This window comes from Drosophila navojoa, chromosome 4 (genome assembly GCF_054131105.1).
Source record: "Drosophila navojoa isolate 15081-1374.11 chromosome 4, UAZ_NAV_1.0, whole genome shotgun sequence".
NCBI lineage: Eukaryota > Metazoa > Arthropoda > Insecta > Diptera > Drosophilidae > Drosophila > Drosophila navojoa.
In genome coordinates this window covers 22,286,657-22,307,152 of record NC_142892.1, presented here as the reverse complement: position 1 = coordinate 22,307,152, position 20,496 = coordinate 22,286,657, and the positions used below count along the sequence as shown (strand labels likewise).

Below are 20,496 nucleotides of genomic sequence, written 5' to 3'. Positions count from 1 at the left end.
CACATCGGAGTCCCCTTGTAATGCGTGTTAGTTGCGTTATTAGTTGAGGCGCCTCCTGTGCCCTGGGTGCAGTTTAGTGTTTCTTTTTTTTTTTTTTTTATGTGCAGGACATTCTTTTTTCTTTGCAATGAGTGTACCTATGTGTGTGTGTGTGTGTGTGTTTGATATTATATGAAATGTCAAGGCATGTCTGCAACGTTCGCTTTTATATAAGTATGCGGGCAGGTGCTGCTGTCGGGGCTAGCTGCAAAGTCGCCAAGCAGCAAGCCAGCAATTCATCCAGCAAAGACAACCAGCCAGCCAGCCAGACAGCCAGCCATTCAGGCATTCAGGCAGTTAGCTCATGGGCCGGAAGGGTATTGGCTCTTTTTATGAGCTTCTGTTGGCTTGTTGAATTTATGGCCATAAGGAACTTGTTAAAGCGTATTATTGGGTGTGTAACAAGTGTGTGTGAGTGAGAGAGAGAGAGCTGTGTGTGTGACTTCTATGAGTTGTGTTTGTTTTTCTTTTCATATTTTGTGCTACGGCGTGTAAACTCTTCAGCTAGAGGCGGAGACAGAGGCAGGCTGCCTTGGCTACTCATAAGTGGATTAAAGTCAAATTTATATGCCGTACATACCGTATGTATGTGTGTGTGTGAGTGTTTAAGTTTGTGCTCTGCGTTAAGTGGCAGCAATTAACACTTGACATATTTATGTTTGGTCCCGAGGCGAAACGTTGTCTTCTCAATTGTGCATTATGCCCTGCTAGGCAACAACAACAACAACAACAACAACAACAACAGCATCAGCTAACGGGAGGAGCAAGCAGCAATAAAAACAACCACAATTACAACAACAACAATAGCAACAACAGTAACAGCAACAGCGACAATTAAGGCAAGGCCAATCCCAATCGATATGACAACAATGTTCCGCAAGCTGCTTATTTTATTTATTAAGCGCTTTAGCCTTGCGGTGGGCGTGGCAACACTTTGAGTCATGTGTCGACCACAGGCAGGGGAGCGGAACAGGGGGGGCTCGGGATAAACGTGCCAAGCAAATATTTAAAGATAATTAACTGCGGATGCCAAGACTCAAGAGGAAGCAACTGGCCGAGATGAAGAGGAAGCAGAAGCCATTAGATAACTAGTCTAGACTGGGAGCAGGGCCAAGCGATGAACATGTTGTATTGGCCAATAATAAAGTGCTACAGTGGCATAATAAAGATTGATTTGCCTATTGCCTTAATAGTCCCCCAGTTTCCATAACATAGTTGAGGAGGCAAGGATTCGAGTGCCCCAGTACCCATAGAGCTTATGAAAATACTTTGCAAAGTATTTTTTTGAACATCCCAACAAGGAATTTTCTCCTATGCAGGCAACTACATATTTGACCGCCTAAGTGGACCCAAAATGTTTGACCATAGAATGAAAAGGCCAAAAGGACGAGCTGAGAAACATTTTGAAGTCCCATTTTTAATTAATTTCAATTAAAAGCCTCAGTTTTAATTAATTTAATTTTGAAATAAAACACCATAAACTCTAGTCAGAGATATTCGACAAGTATATACCCCCATTTGAGCCAGAGCTCTCTAGTTTGACGAATATCCTGACTATAGAAGAGGCTGTCAAATATATCTCTTAGGACAATGTGAGGTATGCTGATTCCCAAAGTCTATTTAATCAGTCGGAGTAATGGGAAGAAACGAGTCTCAAGTTATTTTAGATAGTTGAATATATATCTATATATTATATCCATATATGTATATATTAGATTAGTTACGATCCAGACTGCGAGCTTGGCTTAAGCACGAGTCAGATCCTTCCGATTGTAGCCATTCTCAATGAGAATTTCATGAGTATCTGACTCATTCAGTATAAATACAAACAAATATAAAATAAATCATATTTGTAATATCATATGTGAACTGAATTGCATTCAATTGATGATAGAAGTATATTGGTTTTTCGTGCTGCTCAATTCTTGTTCGCATCCTCGTCTATTTGTCATCTTGACGCTATTAACAATTATAATTAAGAAAGGCCATATCAGCTTAGGTCAGTTGGTAAATCAAAAACAACATTTATTTATTTATTTGTGCAGGAAGATTATCTTCTCAGTTAGATCATTGGCCAGCCTTGCCGTGCCGTTCGTATAAGTCTACGTGGCAACAGAGTACGGCACAGTCGCTTGCCACCAGCCGTAAGGATTTAACTTGGTTTTACGGAAATATGCAATGGATTGATAAATATGAGTAAACATTACGTATACCACCTATTTTTGGTATGTTTCAACTTAATAGTATTCGTTTACATATATTTCTATCAGGAAGGAAACTCGCATTCTCATTATGAGAAATTCTTGACCAAGTTCATTCCTCGAGCATACCTGCGTATATAATCAATTAATGTATTTTATGTAAATGTTGATGATGAGTCGGCATAATTAATTTCCGGCAGAGCCTTGAATGGTTCCCAAATGATGGCCGCAGGAAACGCAGCAGGTGGAAAATTCGCCAAAAAAAAAAAAAATTTTTTTATATTTCCTAGGCTTCTGTGCGCTGTGTGCTCGCTGTGCGGCTGATTCATTTGGCTAAAAGTCTGAGAACGAAACAATAAAACGCTGAAAGAGACAAGCGGGCGAACCGGCGTCTTACGCAGTGCCATTGACCCACGTGCCGAGAGCCAGAGAGTAAAAGACAGAGAGAGAGGGAGAGAGAGACATAGAGAAGTACCTGGTAAAGTGGCCAAGTTCATTGTAGTTGTGCGTGTGAGTGGAGTGTGTGTATATCTTGCGGATTTGGGTTAATGTTGTAACGTTGGTCAACATGGGTGCGCATTTGAAAGGGCGCAATAAAGCAGAAAATAGAAAAATTACTCAGCGGCACACACAGAAAAAAGGGATGACCAAAGGCGTTCCGGTTCACCCTTTCGCTCGCAATCCACGCAATAGATGGCCCACCATTCAGTTCAAATTAGACAAGCTAACGGGTTATTCTAAACTAGTGGTAATTAAATTTTTGACTTGGTCTAGAGTTAGTTGAATGTGTTTTCGGGAACATTTGATGCTTGGACCGGGAGCTAGTACGACTTGGACTTGAGTAAGAAACTCATGCTTGAACCTTTTTGTTTGTGTTACGCATTATTATGCATAAAATGTGCCCAAGTTGCCCCACAAGCCAAGTCAGCAAGCGCTTTGATGTCCTTTGCCAAGGACTATTTCGCTTAAATCAAAGCATTTACATTGGCCGTCGTCTGTTGATTTGACTGAATGCTGAAGTGCTGAGCAGTCAGTCGGGTCGCAAATTCTTGAAAGCCGAAAGCCGAAAGCCGCAAAGAAAAAGGCAATAAGCCGTATAAGTGGACACTTTATAAGGCGCACCACCAACCGCTACCCTCACCGCCCACCAGTACAACAACAATGGGAATAGAAAACAGCCTTTTGCAATAGGCATTTGGTCAGCCATTCAAAAGGCATTAAAATTGATAAATTGCCATTGCATTCAAGTCTCTTAAATCTTGATATAACATTCGAGCAATAAAACTGGAAAACCTCAATTTATTTTTGATATTTGCCATAAGAGAGGTCAGCTCGTTCTCCCTTCTTCTCTTCCTCTCTCTCTCTCTCACTCTATCTCTCTCTCTCTCTGTCTCTCTCTCTCTCTGACTGTAGATTTCAGCAACTGGTCGACCCACGCAATCGGAATGCAACTTGTTTGAACTTTTTGATAAGAACTTTATGCAAACTTCTGTGCCATAAGCGATATTATTTAGCTCACGCTAATGCAAACTGACATTTAATCGGCCTAACCGCTGAGCCGCTAGACCCAGTGCAAAGTTTTCTTTAAGTCAAAATTCACTCTCATAAAGCCAAGCGTATTGCGGACGCTGTCAACAGAGCTAGGAGCAGACAGCGGACGTCGAATAGCGGACAGCAGAGCTAAGCAGTTTAAGTTGCGACGGCGATATACCCTGTGCATACAGCGAATATGTCCACTTTGACTTTTCCGATTTATAGATAAACAAATCGATCATAATGTGGAACATAACTATATTTCAATGATATCTTGAAATCGATGGAGGTATATATGGTTTAACTATGATAGAAAGTGTTAAAGAGCACAGATTAGCATAGAAAGGTGGGACACCTAAGTGCAGCATAGAAAGCTGTTTGCATTCAGTGACTCATTCAGTCACTAACCATAAAACATAATTTTAAGTAAATTGTATCTGTTTTTTTATTTATTTTTTTTTTTCAAAGAGAGAGATTTTCCAGATCTATATAATCCATACATGGTTATCAACGAAGTGAAGTGTGGTGCACTGAGAGAGTTGGGGACTCTAAACTGTAGTTGGGTTTCGAAAAGTGCAAGTCATTCTAGGATATTGCCAAGCCAATCATCAGTAAATATATTAAGCTCCTATTTGCCGCTGCTGTTGTTGTTGGCTTTGCAGTTTGTTGTTTACTCCTCGGAATTAGCATAGCAAAAAGAAATTAGCATAAAATCAAATCAACATTGTGAGGTCTTGGCTGTTGTCTCCTGTCTCCTGTCTCTTGTCTCTTGTCTTTTGTCGTCGGCTGGTGCGCACAGCTGCTCTGTGGGAAATTGTGAAATCGAGATGCCGTCAGATGAAACTGAAAAGTTCACATTTCTTTCACCAGTTGGACAGTTGTTGAGCAGACGAGGCGAGTGACACCTCAGCCCGTACAGCTTGTTGATCTCTCTAATTTATTCAATTGAATTGCTCAGCCACGAATTAAGGCCTGACTGCTCTCTCGTCGATTCGACTGGGTGAGAGTTCAGTTAGCTTGTCAATTTCAATTTGATTATTATTCAATAGCAGTTAGTTAATAGAGACAACAGGGCGTATACGCAATCCAATGAGCGTGACATTTCTGTTGCATACTTTTGGCCGCCACTGAGGTGGCTCCACGTAGCCCGGAATAGAACTGTTTGCCTAAGCTATTTTCGCTTTAAATTCGGTGCCCATTCCCCAATATGGGCGTCGAGTGGCGAGCTGGAGAACAAACACCAACAAATATAGAAAGCGAACCGCCAGTCTGTCTGCTGCCATTTATAAAACATAATTGAAATATGAGATTGACATTGAATAGCAACGCTTTGTTGCTGCTGCTCCATTGTTGGCACTTTTGTTGTGCTCGTGAGCCTTTCACAGTGGCATTGCGACAATATTTTTGTTATGTCTCGGCGCTTGTTGCTGTTGTCGCCAGCATCTAATTGATTAATGTTAATAGACGAACAAACAGCATTGCGACTCTCGCTCATATTTAATTTCTCAGCATAACGACTAGAAAATGAAGGCAAGTGCAGTTTGTTGATCTCGCATTATGTGTGCGTGTAATGGACACTTATTTATCGTGCCCACTGTGTCCCTGTGCCCCGCGCCTCGGGCCATATGTCGAATATGAAGACTAAATACATTAGCTTGAAGCGTTTATTGTACGCTTGCCGAGAATATTTCAATTTTGTTACTTAATGTGTAACGCCTGGAAATAGATGTTGCTGACCTAATAATGTGGTAAGTTTATATTGATTAATATTACTGGACGATTCAATTCGCTGTCTGTCTCTATAATTCTATAAATATAATTGAACGATATTTCTTATCAAATTTCTTCACCTCTCTCCTTCAAGCAGAGCGTCCGAATATTTAGTGAAATTCGTTGGATCGCAGCTTTTTGATATATTTCTATAAAGTAAACATTCTGTGCATTGGGACATTTCCGGGTATTATTTTTGCCCGATGTATGAGTAGGATTTATGGCTACTGCAGTGAATAGGTTGTTATTGTTAAGTCAGTGGTAATAAATAAAAGCGGTTGGCTGGACGCTGTCCTTTGTGTAAGAAGCGCGGAAGAGCTTATGCAGTAGACTGAAAATGTGGTACCTTAATTCCACTCCATTTTCATTTTTATTTTACTTATTGTGTCTCCTTGTAATATTCAATTTAAATCAAATGAAACCGGTTAATAATACGGGATGATTACTTAGAAATACATAAATAATACATATGTATATAACTTTCTAAAAACGAATTAATGGTAAACTTGGTATTGAATTTACTAAAATGCGACTTTGCTATTCAAATTCGGGTTCAGAGCATAATATTTAATGGAAATATTTAAATTGCATCTCTTTGAGATTCAAGGAAAGAAGTAAATTTTCTCAGACGCCCTCTGTTAACTCCTTACGCTTAACATAATTGCGTCCTGTTATGGGCAACATCTCACGATTCTGTGATACATATTGTCTCTTAACAGTGGGTAACAGCTATGCTAAGAGCATTAGCAGATTTATGTTATAAGCACGTGCTTACATGTTATGTCGGCTGTTAAATGATCAAATTTAGTTGACTGCGAGGCGAGTGTAAATGAAATGAAATGGCCAGAGTTCTGCTGTCAGAGGCTTAACTTTAAGATCGTATTATTCCGCTTGCAATTTGGATATTTATTGAATGGCCAAATTTAATCAAAGCCAAGGTGAGAGCTGGTGCAATTGTCAAATTATCGCCAGCTAAAGAACAACAATGCCAGCCACACACATTTAATACACACTCGCACACTCAGCCAGAGTCGAACTCACCTAAGGCAAACACGTTCCTCCTCCTGCTCGGCGTTCATTGTTTTGTACTGTGTGGCGGGGGCCCTGCCTCCGACCTGTGCCCTGGTGTCTGTTTTTTTTGGATTTCCACTCCTCGTCAAGTGCGTGGGTGGGGTGGGTGGATTTTTTCGGATGCCAGCAACTGACAGCTGGCAGCAGTTGAGAATCCTCGAGTTCGACAATATTTGCCGGGCTTTAAGGTGCTGAAAGTCGTTCTAAGCTGTTGTCGATTTGCCTAACACCGCACAGCGACGTCGAGCAGCGGCAGATGAGGTTGTCTATTACATGATTTGGGCGCGGCCTGCAGAGAATTGCCGAGCTGTAAGCAAATAAACAGGAAATCGCATATATTTCATAATACTTGAATACTTGAAAAAAATGACTGTCACAGTCGAGTCTATAAAAGCTTAAAATTCCACAAAAAGCTGTCAGCAGGACTATCAAACGGCAACACTGAGTTGGCCGAGACACTTGCTGCTTGTCTGCTGTCTGTCCCCGTTCCCTCCACTTAGCCAAGCCAAGCCATTCGCATTTAACAATGCCAGTATATAATTTAATAAATAGTTGCAGTTGACAGATTTCAAGTGGAAACGGGGCAAGTGTGGCTGCCACTACATGTCCCCGACAACAAGAGCCACCACGACAGCAGGCCCTGCAACACTACTAACAGCCACAGCAACAACAACTACGCCAACAACAACAGCTTTGACTGAAAAATGAGAAAACAACAAACACAATGTTTCTACAAAGCAATACTCGTATATCAACGACGACAAGTGCAAAAGCGTGTGCAAGAAGTGCCAAGCAAACGGGAGTTTCTAAGCCTAGCCTCGCACCGGGAATACTCTTTTATATGGAGTACTGACATGGATTTGATATATTTAAATATATTTGCAGTCGAGTTGCAACAAGCCTAGAACAATACGCACAACCTTTTATCGCTTTGATACAAACTTATAATACCTAAGTATTCGATAGCTTTTAGTTCCCTTCTTACCCTGTACGTGCCACAAATTGTTCTTTGCTTATTGTTTTTGCTTAGTTTAATGATTTCTTTCTAGTCAAAAGTCAGATAAACTTAATAATGAAGCCTTTGAAGCCAAATTCGTTTCTAAAATGTAAAATCCTTGTTCACTCGAAATAAATCTCGCTTAATAATAATTATATAAAAATAATGAAAAAAGGTCTGATCACATGTCATTTAGAACTATAAAGATTTGAGTTTATACATAATTAGTTATCTAGTAATACCAGTGGCTCTATTTAAATGAGCTTTGGCGAGTCGAACCCGAACGACAGGTTAATACAGCTACTATTGAACATGTTGTGAATAATCATAATGATTGTTTCAATTAAGAACTAATTAATGAATGCCTTCGTCTATAGGAAAATCAATGTTGCAATGGGCTCCAATGGGATAGCCCACCAATTTACTTTAGACCTACATTTCAATTGGCGAAGATCATTAATGATTGATAATTGATTGATAATATCACACAGTCAACAGATGATGATACTATAAACATTTTCGAATTGTACTTGTCCAATTATCCAATGGTAAGACAACAATATCGTTTTTTATACGTCAATGCTTATTAAAAAATATTTTTAGTTACTATTAATATGATAGATATTATAAATTATTAATTATTATTAATTATTATGATAATGAAAAAGACTCAATACATCATTGCAAGATGATTAATTCTTGTATAGGAACATTGAAATACTTGGAAGACTTCGTTTTGACTTTAGAATGTGAATTTTAGAGGCTGCTCAAATTATGAATGATTTTTTTATGTCTTTAAAACTCGAATATCAATTATTTGTTAATCATACACGTTATGTGATAAATTTTGCAGTTTTTTAAGAACCGATAGGTACCAGGTAAATATGCATTAATTTAAAATTACTTTAGTTTCAATGGCAATCCGTGGCTTAATATTCACACAGGCAGCCAGGCAGGACATTGAACAAAATCAATAATACTTGCCTCTTTGTGAACGAATATGAAAACTCTGTTAGCACAACCTTTGTAGATCGAGTTGAAATAATAATCTAATTAATTAGTGCATTCTGCAGTTGGTCATTTATAAAGAGTTTCAGCTACTGAAGCCGCGACTCGTTCGCAGTTTAAAGCATTCGCATGACACGCGAAACCTTAAAGGCAAAATGAATATACATACATGTATGCACATGTATTTTTATATGAATGTATGTATATTATATTTGTTTGTTGGGAATGTGGGGCACTTTGCATCCGGCTTCATGGGCAGAGCAACCAGCAGCCGGCATGTGATTCCCTGCGGCCACATTGCCAGCCAAGCGACATCCACATCAGCTGCAATTCAATCAGTGCGTGCCGCTTGGTGGCCACTTGGCGATGCTGTTTGTGGCGGCCGGAGCTGGGCCCTGGCAGCAGGCGAGCAACTGGGAGCAGGCGGCAGGCGGCAGGCGGCGACATTTACACTTAATTGGAGGGCCGTGTTCTGCGCCTTGGCGCATTATTAAGTCATAAAACTCAATTTGAGGCGCTTCAGCAGGATGCACTTACGCGTAATCGCATTTCTGACGGGGCTGTCTATTAGCCCGTTGGCATTTTGAAGCGATTTTTCATGGCAGTAACTCGCTCGCACTCGCCATAAAGCACCGTTTAAGGCCGGCGCTTGGCAGTCGCAGGGGCACACTTTAAGGCGGGACGCTGCAGGAGTAATCTGCATCCTGTTGCGCGAAAAAAGCAAGTCAAGCGGAAGGTGTCCAGGCGGACAGCTGCGACAGCGCGCGGCGAGGGCGCGCCAAGCAATTTCTTTCACGCATTTCCGTCGAGCTGGTTGACAATGTAACAAGTTTATGAGTGGCGCAACGTACCCAAGTGCCTGGACTGCGCTGTGCCACGTCCTTGCTGTGGCATTTATCCTGCGCTTGCCATGCAGACACTGAATGTGTAGAATATGCTCCATATAAAAGGAGCCATGTATTCTCTATGACAGGGTTTTATTGATTTGTGAGCTGAAAAGCTCAAGCTACCATAAACAAGACTTTACATGTTAGACTACAGCGCAATGAGAATGACCGATCAGTGGATACCCTACTCCTGCCTCAAACTGCATTTCGGAAATGTTATAATATAGTCTTATTAGAATATCGACAACCATCTTAGTTCACATAATATAAAGACTAAATTTTAAAATAAAGTAAAAGATTGTATATAATTTTTTTTTTAAAGATTTTTAAACATTTATACTCCTATACTAGAATCAATTTAGTGTTTTAAACATTTAGGAATTTTGCGATATATTCTAATAACATGATATCTCGTACACAGATATATTTTGATATGTTTTATAGTCTCCCAGTTGATTAACTCTAGAAATTGTCAACAATTTCTTAAAATATTTAATTCATAACTTCAGCATATTATTTTTATACCTACTTGAATAAAAACTCATCTGAATCCACTAAACAAAGCTAAATTTGTTTAAAGCGATAAATAAAAGTGCATAATTTGCCGCACAAATCAGAAATGGTTTATTAATAAGCTCTTATCAGTTGCCGGCGTAAAAGCATAGGCACATACTTCAAATTAATGATTCACAGATTATATTTCACATTTGAAAGATTTATATGTAAACTATTTTATATGTAAAATGAAATTTGTAATAGTTTTATTTATCTTCAGAATATATTTTACATGAGTTTTAGTTGAACGAAAACGCGAATTCGTAATCCGACAATCCGTAAGCCATCTATATAACTAATAAGCAGCATGCCGTTTGAATTTCATGCTTTCCCAAGCATCAACCTTATGGGTTATTGAGAGTGAGCAAGAGAGAGAAAAAGAAAGAGAGACGTAACGGAATTATATGAAGCTCGAATCTTAGACTCTCTTGAAAAAATAATTATATGCCTTGATAAAATACTTTGCTTGACTCTAAGAGAACGATATTACATATAACATCAAAATATAAATCAATAAGGAATATATCAAGTAATCAAAAATAATATTGGTCAACAAGGTTTAGTAAAATTAAGTGAACAAGAATCATATTATTTTTAGTACATGAATATTTGAAAATATTATTATTAATTATTGTTATTTTATGTATATCTTTGCAATAAGATTGCAAAAGTGAATGCATTAGATTAACATGGACAGACATCCTAGATATTGCTAAGATAGTTGTTTAGCGCATTTTGTTTAAAAACTGAATTTTTGTTTAATTCCAAATTCAACTTATTTATATTTTTCTGTTGTCGATACTTAGACTTGTATAGAAGTATAGAATCAAAAATGTCAATTTAGATTTTTTGTTCGTGTAGAGCATCCCACATTCAGATGAAAATTGTATAGACCAATGTGGTAAGTGCTACTTCTTTTTCTTTGTCTATCAGCTCAATAGCGCAATTCAGCTATGCTAATATTTAAAAAAAAGAGCTTTTGGTTCATTAAAGTAGAATATCTTAAGTTTATATGAAATGGTTTTCTTTTCAGCTTTACCAATCGGATTTGCCATGAAGCCTTTGGTCAAGATAGACCGGGGTAGATCTTATTCTTGGTTAGTGAGGGCTTCTGATTTTAACAGATATAAGACACGTTATTAGTCATGATAAACGGCTTTAACTGTTTTATTATAATTAGTTTTGAGTCCATTCTCTCTGCTCTGCACAGAGACACATTTTTATATCCCTTCTAACATCTCTCTTTAAATGGGGAATATGCTAGTCGTGGACTTTTCAGGACTTGAATAAAGCCCAAACCCATATACTATGCTCATCTTTTGATAGGGCAGGAACGTGTATTGAAATTTATGACATTCCTTGCTTGAATATGGTCGAAATACCCTTTCGTTTTGCCATCACACATACACACACACGCACACTGAGGCATACACACACGTGCATTTGGCAAACACGCACTGAAATCCTCATATAATTCGTTTGAGGAAGAATCAAGGAGGGTCTTAAACAAATTGACTGTAAATATGCTTGTTGCTATTTTGTAGCGCTGCAGAGAAGTTGTAAAATTTTGCGAGCTGCGTCAAAATGTACGTTTACGATTTATTGTTATTGTTGTTGCTGCTTCTGTTGCTTGTTGCTTGTTGGTTGTTGGCTGTTGGCTGTTGCTGGGCTGGCAGTGGCTGTGTTGTGTGCTGTGGAATTGTTTGTTTGTGCAAAACATTTTGCCATCGTGCGGCTGAAAATAATTAAGTTTTTGATTCATGTCGACGATGCCAGTCGCAGACAAAGGTGCGCTAACTACACTTGCCACGCCGCAGCCAAGGACATGGCCGACATGCACAAAGGAGCCTTGGCAGCCAGGACCGGCTGCAGCCTGCGACGTGCATTGCTCCTGTTTCTCTTGTTTTCGTTGTTTCCTTTTCTCTTTGTGTTGTTGTTGTTGTTGCTGTGCTGGTGCTGGTGCTGGTGCTGGTGCGCTTTCACATTAACACCGGGATTTATGTAGCCATAGAGCGTAAAAAGCGACTCGGGCTTCAGATCTCAGCCAGCGTCGGTCATTAAAGCGAGCGGACCGTGCGGCTCGAGTTGCTGCCTGCAGTTGTAGTTAACAGTTGAGAGCGGAGAGTGGAGAGTGGAGAGTGGAGAGTGGGGAGTGGAGAGACGAGGAGACTCCTTGGGACAGCTCGCGTTAAAAACTTGTCATGGCCTTTGTAGATGCCCAGCTCAAAGCACATATCAATTAATTTCGCAGTCAGCTGCAGCGGCAGCAGCAGCGTTGTTGGTGTTGTTGTTATTGTAGCTGGGTAATTAGGTTGTTATTAAAAAAAATTGCAGTTATGACTGGAGACATGATCAAATTATCAACCGGTAATTATATCGGATAGCTGTTCAGTTGAAGGCAGGTCTTTAAGTAAAAGTTGATACATATATTACGGTCGAGGTTCTAGTTGCTCTTTTGAATTACTCGGTTTAATCTTCATCTGCAGTTTTTCTATAAGAAACTCGATTGACTATTGAAACAAAATATCAATACAGATAAAGGCAGCAAATAAATAATTAATAGCAAATGAAAAATATTTGGATTCATATTATATTTCATTATACATATATTATAGAAAATGAAATGTTAGTTTTGCAGTCACTGCCTTTACTATTACACATACTATAACTGTCTTCACAAAGATTTTTCAATTGAAAATTAATCTCTCTCCTATGTCGGCTCTATTTATGGTAAATTTTACTAATGGTAACTTAAATCTGTATCTTTGCAGATTATGAGAAAACTAATAAATTTACTTATATGTATATAGCTCTTTCAAGAACGTTATGCTTCAATAACCAGCAGACTTCTCCGCCTCCTCTTCGTCTTGCCGCTCCTACATATATGATTGCCTACAAATCTTATTATTCCATTCTGTATTTATTGTTAATACATTTATTTATATAATTGAATATATATGAATCGGCTTTAATTAATATTGATAAACAACAGCTGAATCGAAAATGAACCAATTTAATTTGCAACAAAATATAAATTACGTAAGCTTTGAGGTGATTCGATTTTGCTATTTTGATTTATTGCCAGAAATGTCACATTTAATTAGCTTTAATTATTGGCCATTTGTTATGCAACACTCACACATACAAAACGTCACTCATTAATTGTTTAATGCATTTTCCGTTTTCCCAAATATGTTCCGTTGAAAATTAAATTGAATTTAAATTGAACTTAAATTTGTTTTCCCTTGCAAAAACCAAAAATGTCTCGTTCTGTGACCTGTAAATAAAAGGGTTTTATTTTCCCTTTTATTTTTCCTTATGCTAACCGAGTTGTAAAGCGAATTGATTTATCGCATCCAGTGATGCGTGAGGCCATTTCTATTTTCAATTTTAGTCTAAGCTCGATATTGCAACTATTTTAGTTGTTGCTGCTGTTAAAATAACGAACTAATTAGTTATCCAACGGACTGCATTTCGGCAAATGGATGTGGTTTGCTCTGATGTGAACGAATGAAATGGCAAATGTAATAATAACTAGCAAAAATCATTTGAAATTTTTAATGAGGCTTCACGATGAATACGCTATATATATATTTGATCTATGTAAATGGAGATATAACTGTAACAGTAAAAAAGGAGAAAATGTTATGCCAATGTTAATATTTCTCTGTCAGTTAAGGCTTTATCAATTCAAGTTCAAGCAATGCGATTAAGTGGCGGTTAATACGTCGATTAGGAAACAAGTAAAAAAAAAAGAAGTGAAGGAGATCATTCTGTATAATGTGGTTGTACCTACTATGAAATAATCCAATTTGTGATTACCGAAAAGTCGTTTTTGTTTAATCTATAAAAGAGGCAGAGGACTTGCAGATTCGTCTATGGCAAAGCGGGCGTGTTCCTAGGCTCTTAGCAGAGATAGAAAGAGAGAGAAACATTTTATTAAGATTCCATTAGTTAAGATTTTCATCCCAACAAAAGCTCACCCGGCCAGATTTCATTTTAAATCAAAGTATTTAATATTCGGTGTGCTGAAGGCACCTATTTGCCCCGTGAAATATTCCGTTACAATATTAATGCTGAATGTACAGTATTTTGGTTTATATCAACATAAATTGTTGGCTAAGTGCTTTTATTTGCTTCCCTGAGGCGCGACAGCATGGAAACTGCATAAACGGGTTAAATTAGAAAATCAAAATAAAATTTGCTGCCAGCGTCGCTTATGGAATGTATAAAATTTGGGATTATTTAAGGGAAGACGTACTCCAAGCCGTAAAACCAATTTAAATAATGACAGCCGTTAAAGAAGAGAGCCCCGGGTATTTAAAGTTTCATTTCCACAAACTCATAAAAACGAAGAAAATATCAGAGAATAACAATGCCGGTTCGCATACATATATATGCATATATAAAACGCAATGCCATAATCCAAAATAAAATAACGTTGCATTGCGTATTGTTTTTCAAAATAAATCCCTAAATATCCTGCACACCTTGACGATGGGTATAAAACGGGTGAAAGGACATAACGTTTACTTGGAGTTATTTCTGTATAAATGACTAAAAGGAATAACTTACTTATAGGGTGATAAATGCAATTTGCCAACGTTTACTTAATACTATGGTAATTTCATTGCAAATAAGAGAGTTATTACCCTCTGCATATTTGTAAAGGTATTTCATAGTCAGTCACCGTTATTTTGAGCTCTTTGGTTTGCATTGTGCCAAAGAATAAAGGAAACTAATAACAAATGCAAAAAAATAGAATAAAGAAAAACTGATCAAATCTGCATTCATTACTGCAGCATTCACTGCACCCGGCCTTGACGGACTGCAACATACCCTGCCCTGAGTGAAAGAGAGCGTGAAATATGAAATTATCATTTTTTTAAGATTAGCTAAGCTGGTCACTTTGGAAGGTCACAAGAATGATTATTGAAATTACCAAATAGATAAACCAATATACCAATATACCCTCTCTCTCTCTCTCTCTTGTTATTCAGTGCACAAAAACAAAGAGCTTTTCATTGGGCGCGTGTGCACTGGAAAATGAAATGCGAGGGGCTGCTTTGTTATCTGCTCTGAAAATAATTGTGCTGTTAAGTTGCGTTGACTTTGAGTGACGTCGAAGCGCATTAAATTATGATTAAGTAGGAGGATTAAGTGAGGGCGCTCGCCCAAATGAAATGGGGTTAAGTTAAAACGAGGAGTGTCCTGCCCCTCCTGACTGATTCACTATTCGACTTCACATTTTCAGCACAGAATTAATGAAAGCTTCAGACACTTTCAAAGCAAAGAATTTAATTATATTCCAACAATAAGAATGTTACATTAATTTGATATACTTGTTGTTACTCGTGTTTTTCCTTTACTTTACTTGCTTCTCATTTCAAGACTGAAAAGTTTTTAAATGCTTAAGTATTAACACAAACACTAAACGATGCTCTGTTGTATTCTATTAACTTTTCTGCATTTATATATGTATAATTTCGACAAGTCTTTCTCTATAAGTAGTAAAATAAGCAAAAATATATGTTAACAATCGAAAGTGAAAGCTTGCATATTTTTTGTTCCTCTGTAGCGGCAGGCTGGTAATATTTTCCTTGTCATCAGTCTTGTTATTGATGTGAATTTGTACTGAAGTTAAATGATGAGTAAGGATAATGATATAATGTGGAAAAATTAACTATGTTATCCGTCTTAGTTAGTCAACTAAATAAAGACAGAGAAGTCGTTTTTGCTTTAGATACTTAACAAAAAATCAACAATATTTTATTTTATTATTCTATTCTATATTTATTTATTGTATGATTTTTACTTGTTTTTAGGATTAAATTTTCAAATTAAATCATTGCAAAGTATCTATGTTGTTTATTTTTATACCCTGAACCCATTGAAAATGGGAAATCAGGGTATAATGGTTTTGTTAAAATGTATGTAACAGGCAGAAGGAGGCGTGGCAGACCCCACAAAGTATATATATTCTTGATCAGGGCGACGAGTTGAGTCGATTTGGCCCTGTCCGTCTGTCTGTCTGTCCGTCCGTCCGTCCGTCCGTCCGTCCGTCTGTCCGTATGTATGAACGCGTCGATCTCAGAAGATATAAGAGCTAGAGACTTAAACTTTTTTTTAAAATGTCCGTATATATCGCGCGCATATCGAGTTTATCACTAAAAAACGATAACTCATTCCGATACTTTTTTATCGATAAAAAACCTTATCCAAGATCACTTAAATAATTATATCTCCTACATCTTTCAGGCTAGAGTCTCCAAATTTAAAATGTATATTAAGATGAATTTTATACAATTTCGGTTTTTGTTAAAATTTACCCCCCACCCCTAAATCCACCCCCTCAACCACAACTTTGTAAAAGTCGTATATCAAATACTAGTGACTTGTGCTTCGGTATACACATACATTTAAACATTATAATTATGTTCTGAAAGTTTCATTTCGATCGTACGTCTAGAAATTAAATTATTCAACAAATAAGTTCTGATTATATTGCCAACACTGCAGCGCAACGCAAGCGCAATCGCCTGTATATGTGCTCGTGTGTGTGTGTGCTTGTGTTTGTTTGCTGCCTGTGTGTGTGTGTGTGCTTGTGTTTGTTTGTTTGCGTGTGTGTGTGTGTGCGTGTGTATGTGCGAATTATTATTGAAATATCAGTTGCTCGAAGGGTTCAGGGGATCTCGTAGTCGAGCAGTCTCGACTAGAGCTTTCTTACTTGTTTTTGTATTATTTTTTATCAATACATATTACTAATATTCACAATTCTGAAACTGATATCTGAAGATGATATGCAGCATTTTAGCTTGTGTTCAATTTTCTGGTTGGGAAACATTCTTGCCTTTACTCCTCATACTCCGTCCTAAATTTTTTATTTTTTTATTGCTTCGCATATTTCATTTTATTTTTCAGGCTGCGGTACAAAGTAGCTTTACGCCTTTACAGGAACAAGTAAAAATGTAAGTGTGATGAAAGTCGAACTTTAACAGTAACGTAACTGCACTTTGCATAGTCCACAAAGTCATTTAACAGAGATAAAAGTCACTAACAATTTAACTTGGGGTAAAACTAAATCCAACTCGACTTCCAAGTTGCATTAGAATAACAGAAGTTCAACAGTAATTGAGGCTCGTCTAAGATTGCTAATAGCTGAAGTTACATTTCTGCAGAACATAACAAAAGTGCAACAGTAGTTAAAATAAGTGTGCCACTGTTGAATTGGTCAGTATTTTCAATTGTGAAATTATATGGTAAGTGACTAATAAGAATTAATTGTCAAATAAAAAAGAAGAAAAAATTTGCTGACATTCACAAAAAGATATTAGTTTTAATTAATATCAATTAATTCCACATTAATTTCAATACGTGTTAATGCCGTTAAGCGTGTAAGACAACTAATAACATTACATTCTCCTGTAATTTAAAATTTCTATTTGTTCTAGACACGCTTGAATCGCCTCGATTGCTAATGTTATCTTTAACATGCTACTTCTCTGTTAAGCATTCATTGCTGCTACGCTAACATTATTACGGTGCGAAGTTTTATTAGTTTTTAATTAAATTACACATTTCGGTCAATTCAGTTTACAACTTTTAAATAAACTTTTAATTCCAATTGTTTTTCATTGACCTCTAGATAGTTAAGTTTGTTTGGTACACTTCTTGTATGCTTACAATATTTTTATTGTTATTGTTATTTTATTTGTGTTCTATTTTTATTTAATGTTTGACGATAAATCACCAAGTTTAGTAGTTTTATTGTTGTTTAATTTTGATGCCAAATTTGTCTTATGCAATTTATTTCGGGCGTGCGCTTATCAGTTTTTTCTCGGTCTCTTGTTTTTTTTTTTTTTTTTTTTTTTTTTTTTTTGAAATGTAAATACGTAGGAAATTAATAAATTTAGATGTGCGCTGCCTGTATAATTAATTTCTCAATTATGAGGCCTTAACTTGTGTTTATTTTGGCCGCCCAGCGCTAACGCAGCAGTTGTTGCCCCTTTTTTCATTGAAGATACTTTAATGCGACTTTTATCGGTGTTTTATCAAAAGCCGTTGCAGAACTGTTAACAGACAGCGACGACGACGACGACGACAACGGCAACGGCAACGGCGAAGGGGCCGGGCAGAAGAACCAAACAAACAAGCAGCAAACGAACAAGCAAACAACTCGCACAGTGGGCCAAAAGCACAAAGACAAAGAAAATAACAATAACAAACAACTATGAGTACTTGGGGAAGTTGACTTCTGTCAGTGTTTGCACATGCACTTTGCGTGTCTTTGTATGTATGTGTGTATATATATTTATATGACTATATATATTTGTGTTTGTGTGTGGCCAACTGTAAGCAGAGATGAACAAACGATTGCCACAAACAAACGGACAAAGTGAGCAATGCCAAAGGATTTGTCCTTTTGGCATTTATAAAACCGAGCAAGTGTCAGTTCATAAAGGGAATACCTAATGGACCTCATCTGCTTTCGGTACATTAGTCTTATAACTACATACAGTTGGGCCTGTGTGCCTGATTCAAGCACACAAAATAATAAAACTTCTGTACGTTTTTACATGGTATTAAGTTTAACTGTATATCAAATTAAATTAAAAAAAAAAATAATAATAATAAAACTTTTATTAACTGAAAAATAAAATAAAATGCAAATAATAAATTAAGAAGTAAATAAATATATATAGCATGAAGTAAAATATTTAAACGAAAATATAATTCATATTGAGGAAATCAATTTGTTTGAATTATTTAAAACATTTGTTATACTATATTTGATATATTATAGTATTACAGAAAATATTCGTACTAGGCATGCATGACTATATGCACACACTCGTATACTCAAGTTTTATAAACACATTTGCTCAAACTATATATTTTTATATGAGAATCCGAAAAGCTGCAGAAGTAAACAATCGTTTTCTATGAGCGCCAAGTATTTGACAAAATAAACAAATCACAAAAAAAGCATTTTTGTTGTTGTTAATATTCATGATATTTGCGGCACTTGAACTACTCGTTGGTCAGTGCTCAGACTTCGATAATCATATACCTATTCAGGCTATTCATGTTAACTAAATGTTAACTTAGAGTAAAGCGCTGTCAGTAGTTCACCTTATGTTGATTGCCAATAATGCAGACAAGTAACGATAACTATTCCTTTTATATACTATGAATGGCATACGAATGGTTTGCAGTTATTCTTTGTTTTTTTTTTTATTTGTGGCTGCGTTCCCGTGATAATAGTCGTCTCTGCTTCTCGTGTACTTTCAACTTTTTAGTTACTTGGCTAGACATTGTGCCCACCCTTCCGAGTGCATTTACAGTTGCATATTTCTTGGCTAGTCTTATGCGTGGCCATTGTCTGTGGGTCTCGGGCGATTTAAGCTCCAGCTGCTCCTCCCTGGGGCACTTCATATAAAATGCTTTACGCTGCGGCGAGTAAACAGACAAAATGTATTAAGTGAATTTTTATCAGCTGGCAAATAGACAACAACAAATTATTGGCAATGCCCCATTGAATACATTTCGACCCGCCCCCAGCGCCTCCTCCCACATTCGGTTCGCAAGTCGTAACCACTTTTTCGCAAATATTTTCATGTGTTTTCTTTTTGTATGTGGGACGTGAAGTTTTGCTTAATACATTTTGAAAATTGAATTCGAAATGCCACGCATATGAATGAAACTGTTGTTGCTGTCGCTTGGCCATTAAAACAGTGGCCCGAGATAAACAATATAAAAATGAAGCAAAAGCCAAAACACATATTTGTATAGTTGGCGATAATATAAGGTATCTTATGATATAACGAAGATAAATGAGCGCCTTCAACAAGTCGAATTTTATATTCCCTTAGTGGAATTGGTTCTCTAATGATTTTCCTATACTCTATCGATTGTTCCCAAAACTTTAACTTAACTTAATATGAAATCGAAGTCGGAGGCTAAGACATTTAATTCATATTTTATTCTCTAGACTTTTCAATTAATTCTGGTGTATATATAGACCAGCCGTACTGCATATACATATATCATTTTTCTAATACTCTCTCTATGGATATATACAGCACGGTGCGTGTTTACACAGTCAATCAGATTTCGTATATCTATAAAAGTTTATCTACACACAGTATATCTATAGTTTCTAACTGTGCTTACTTTTCGCCTATATCTGAGTCATTCGCTGATTTTTATGACTTTACTTATAAGTTGGTTGCCTCTAAATGGGGATCCATAAGCAATAAGAAATACTGCAGTTTGCTAATCTAAGCGCTCAATCAAACACATCATGATAACTATATAAACACACACACACACGCACACATTCCTGCATATCTGAACTTTGCTCATCTGGCACACATTTCGTATTTGTTTGTGTATTCCGTGGGGCTTAAATGATTTTGGGCATTTTCATTAAAGT

The 20,496-nt window shown here is 37.1% G+C and overlaps 1 protein-coding gene across 2 annotated transcripts in view; it reads right to left on the bottom strand.

The window, feature by feature from the left end:
* The window catches only part of Ac78C (adenylyl cyclase 78C), a 47,614-nt gene that overhangs the window by 22,198 nt on the left and 4,920 nt on the right, over nt 1-20,496 (bottom strand). For both annotated transcript variants that reach the window (XM_018102147.3, XM_089260574.1), the window contains exon 2: nt 6,585-6,921. In XM_018102147.3, the coding sequence (XP_017957636.2) occupies nt 6,585-6,622 (38 nt within the window). In that variant the 5' untranslated portion in view covers nt 6,623-6,921. The remainder of the gene's footprint in view (nt 1-6,584; nt 6,922-20,496) is intronic.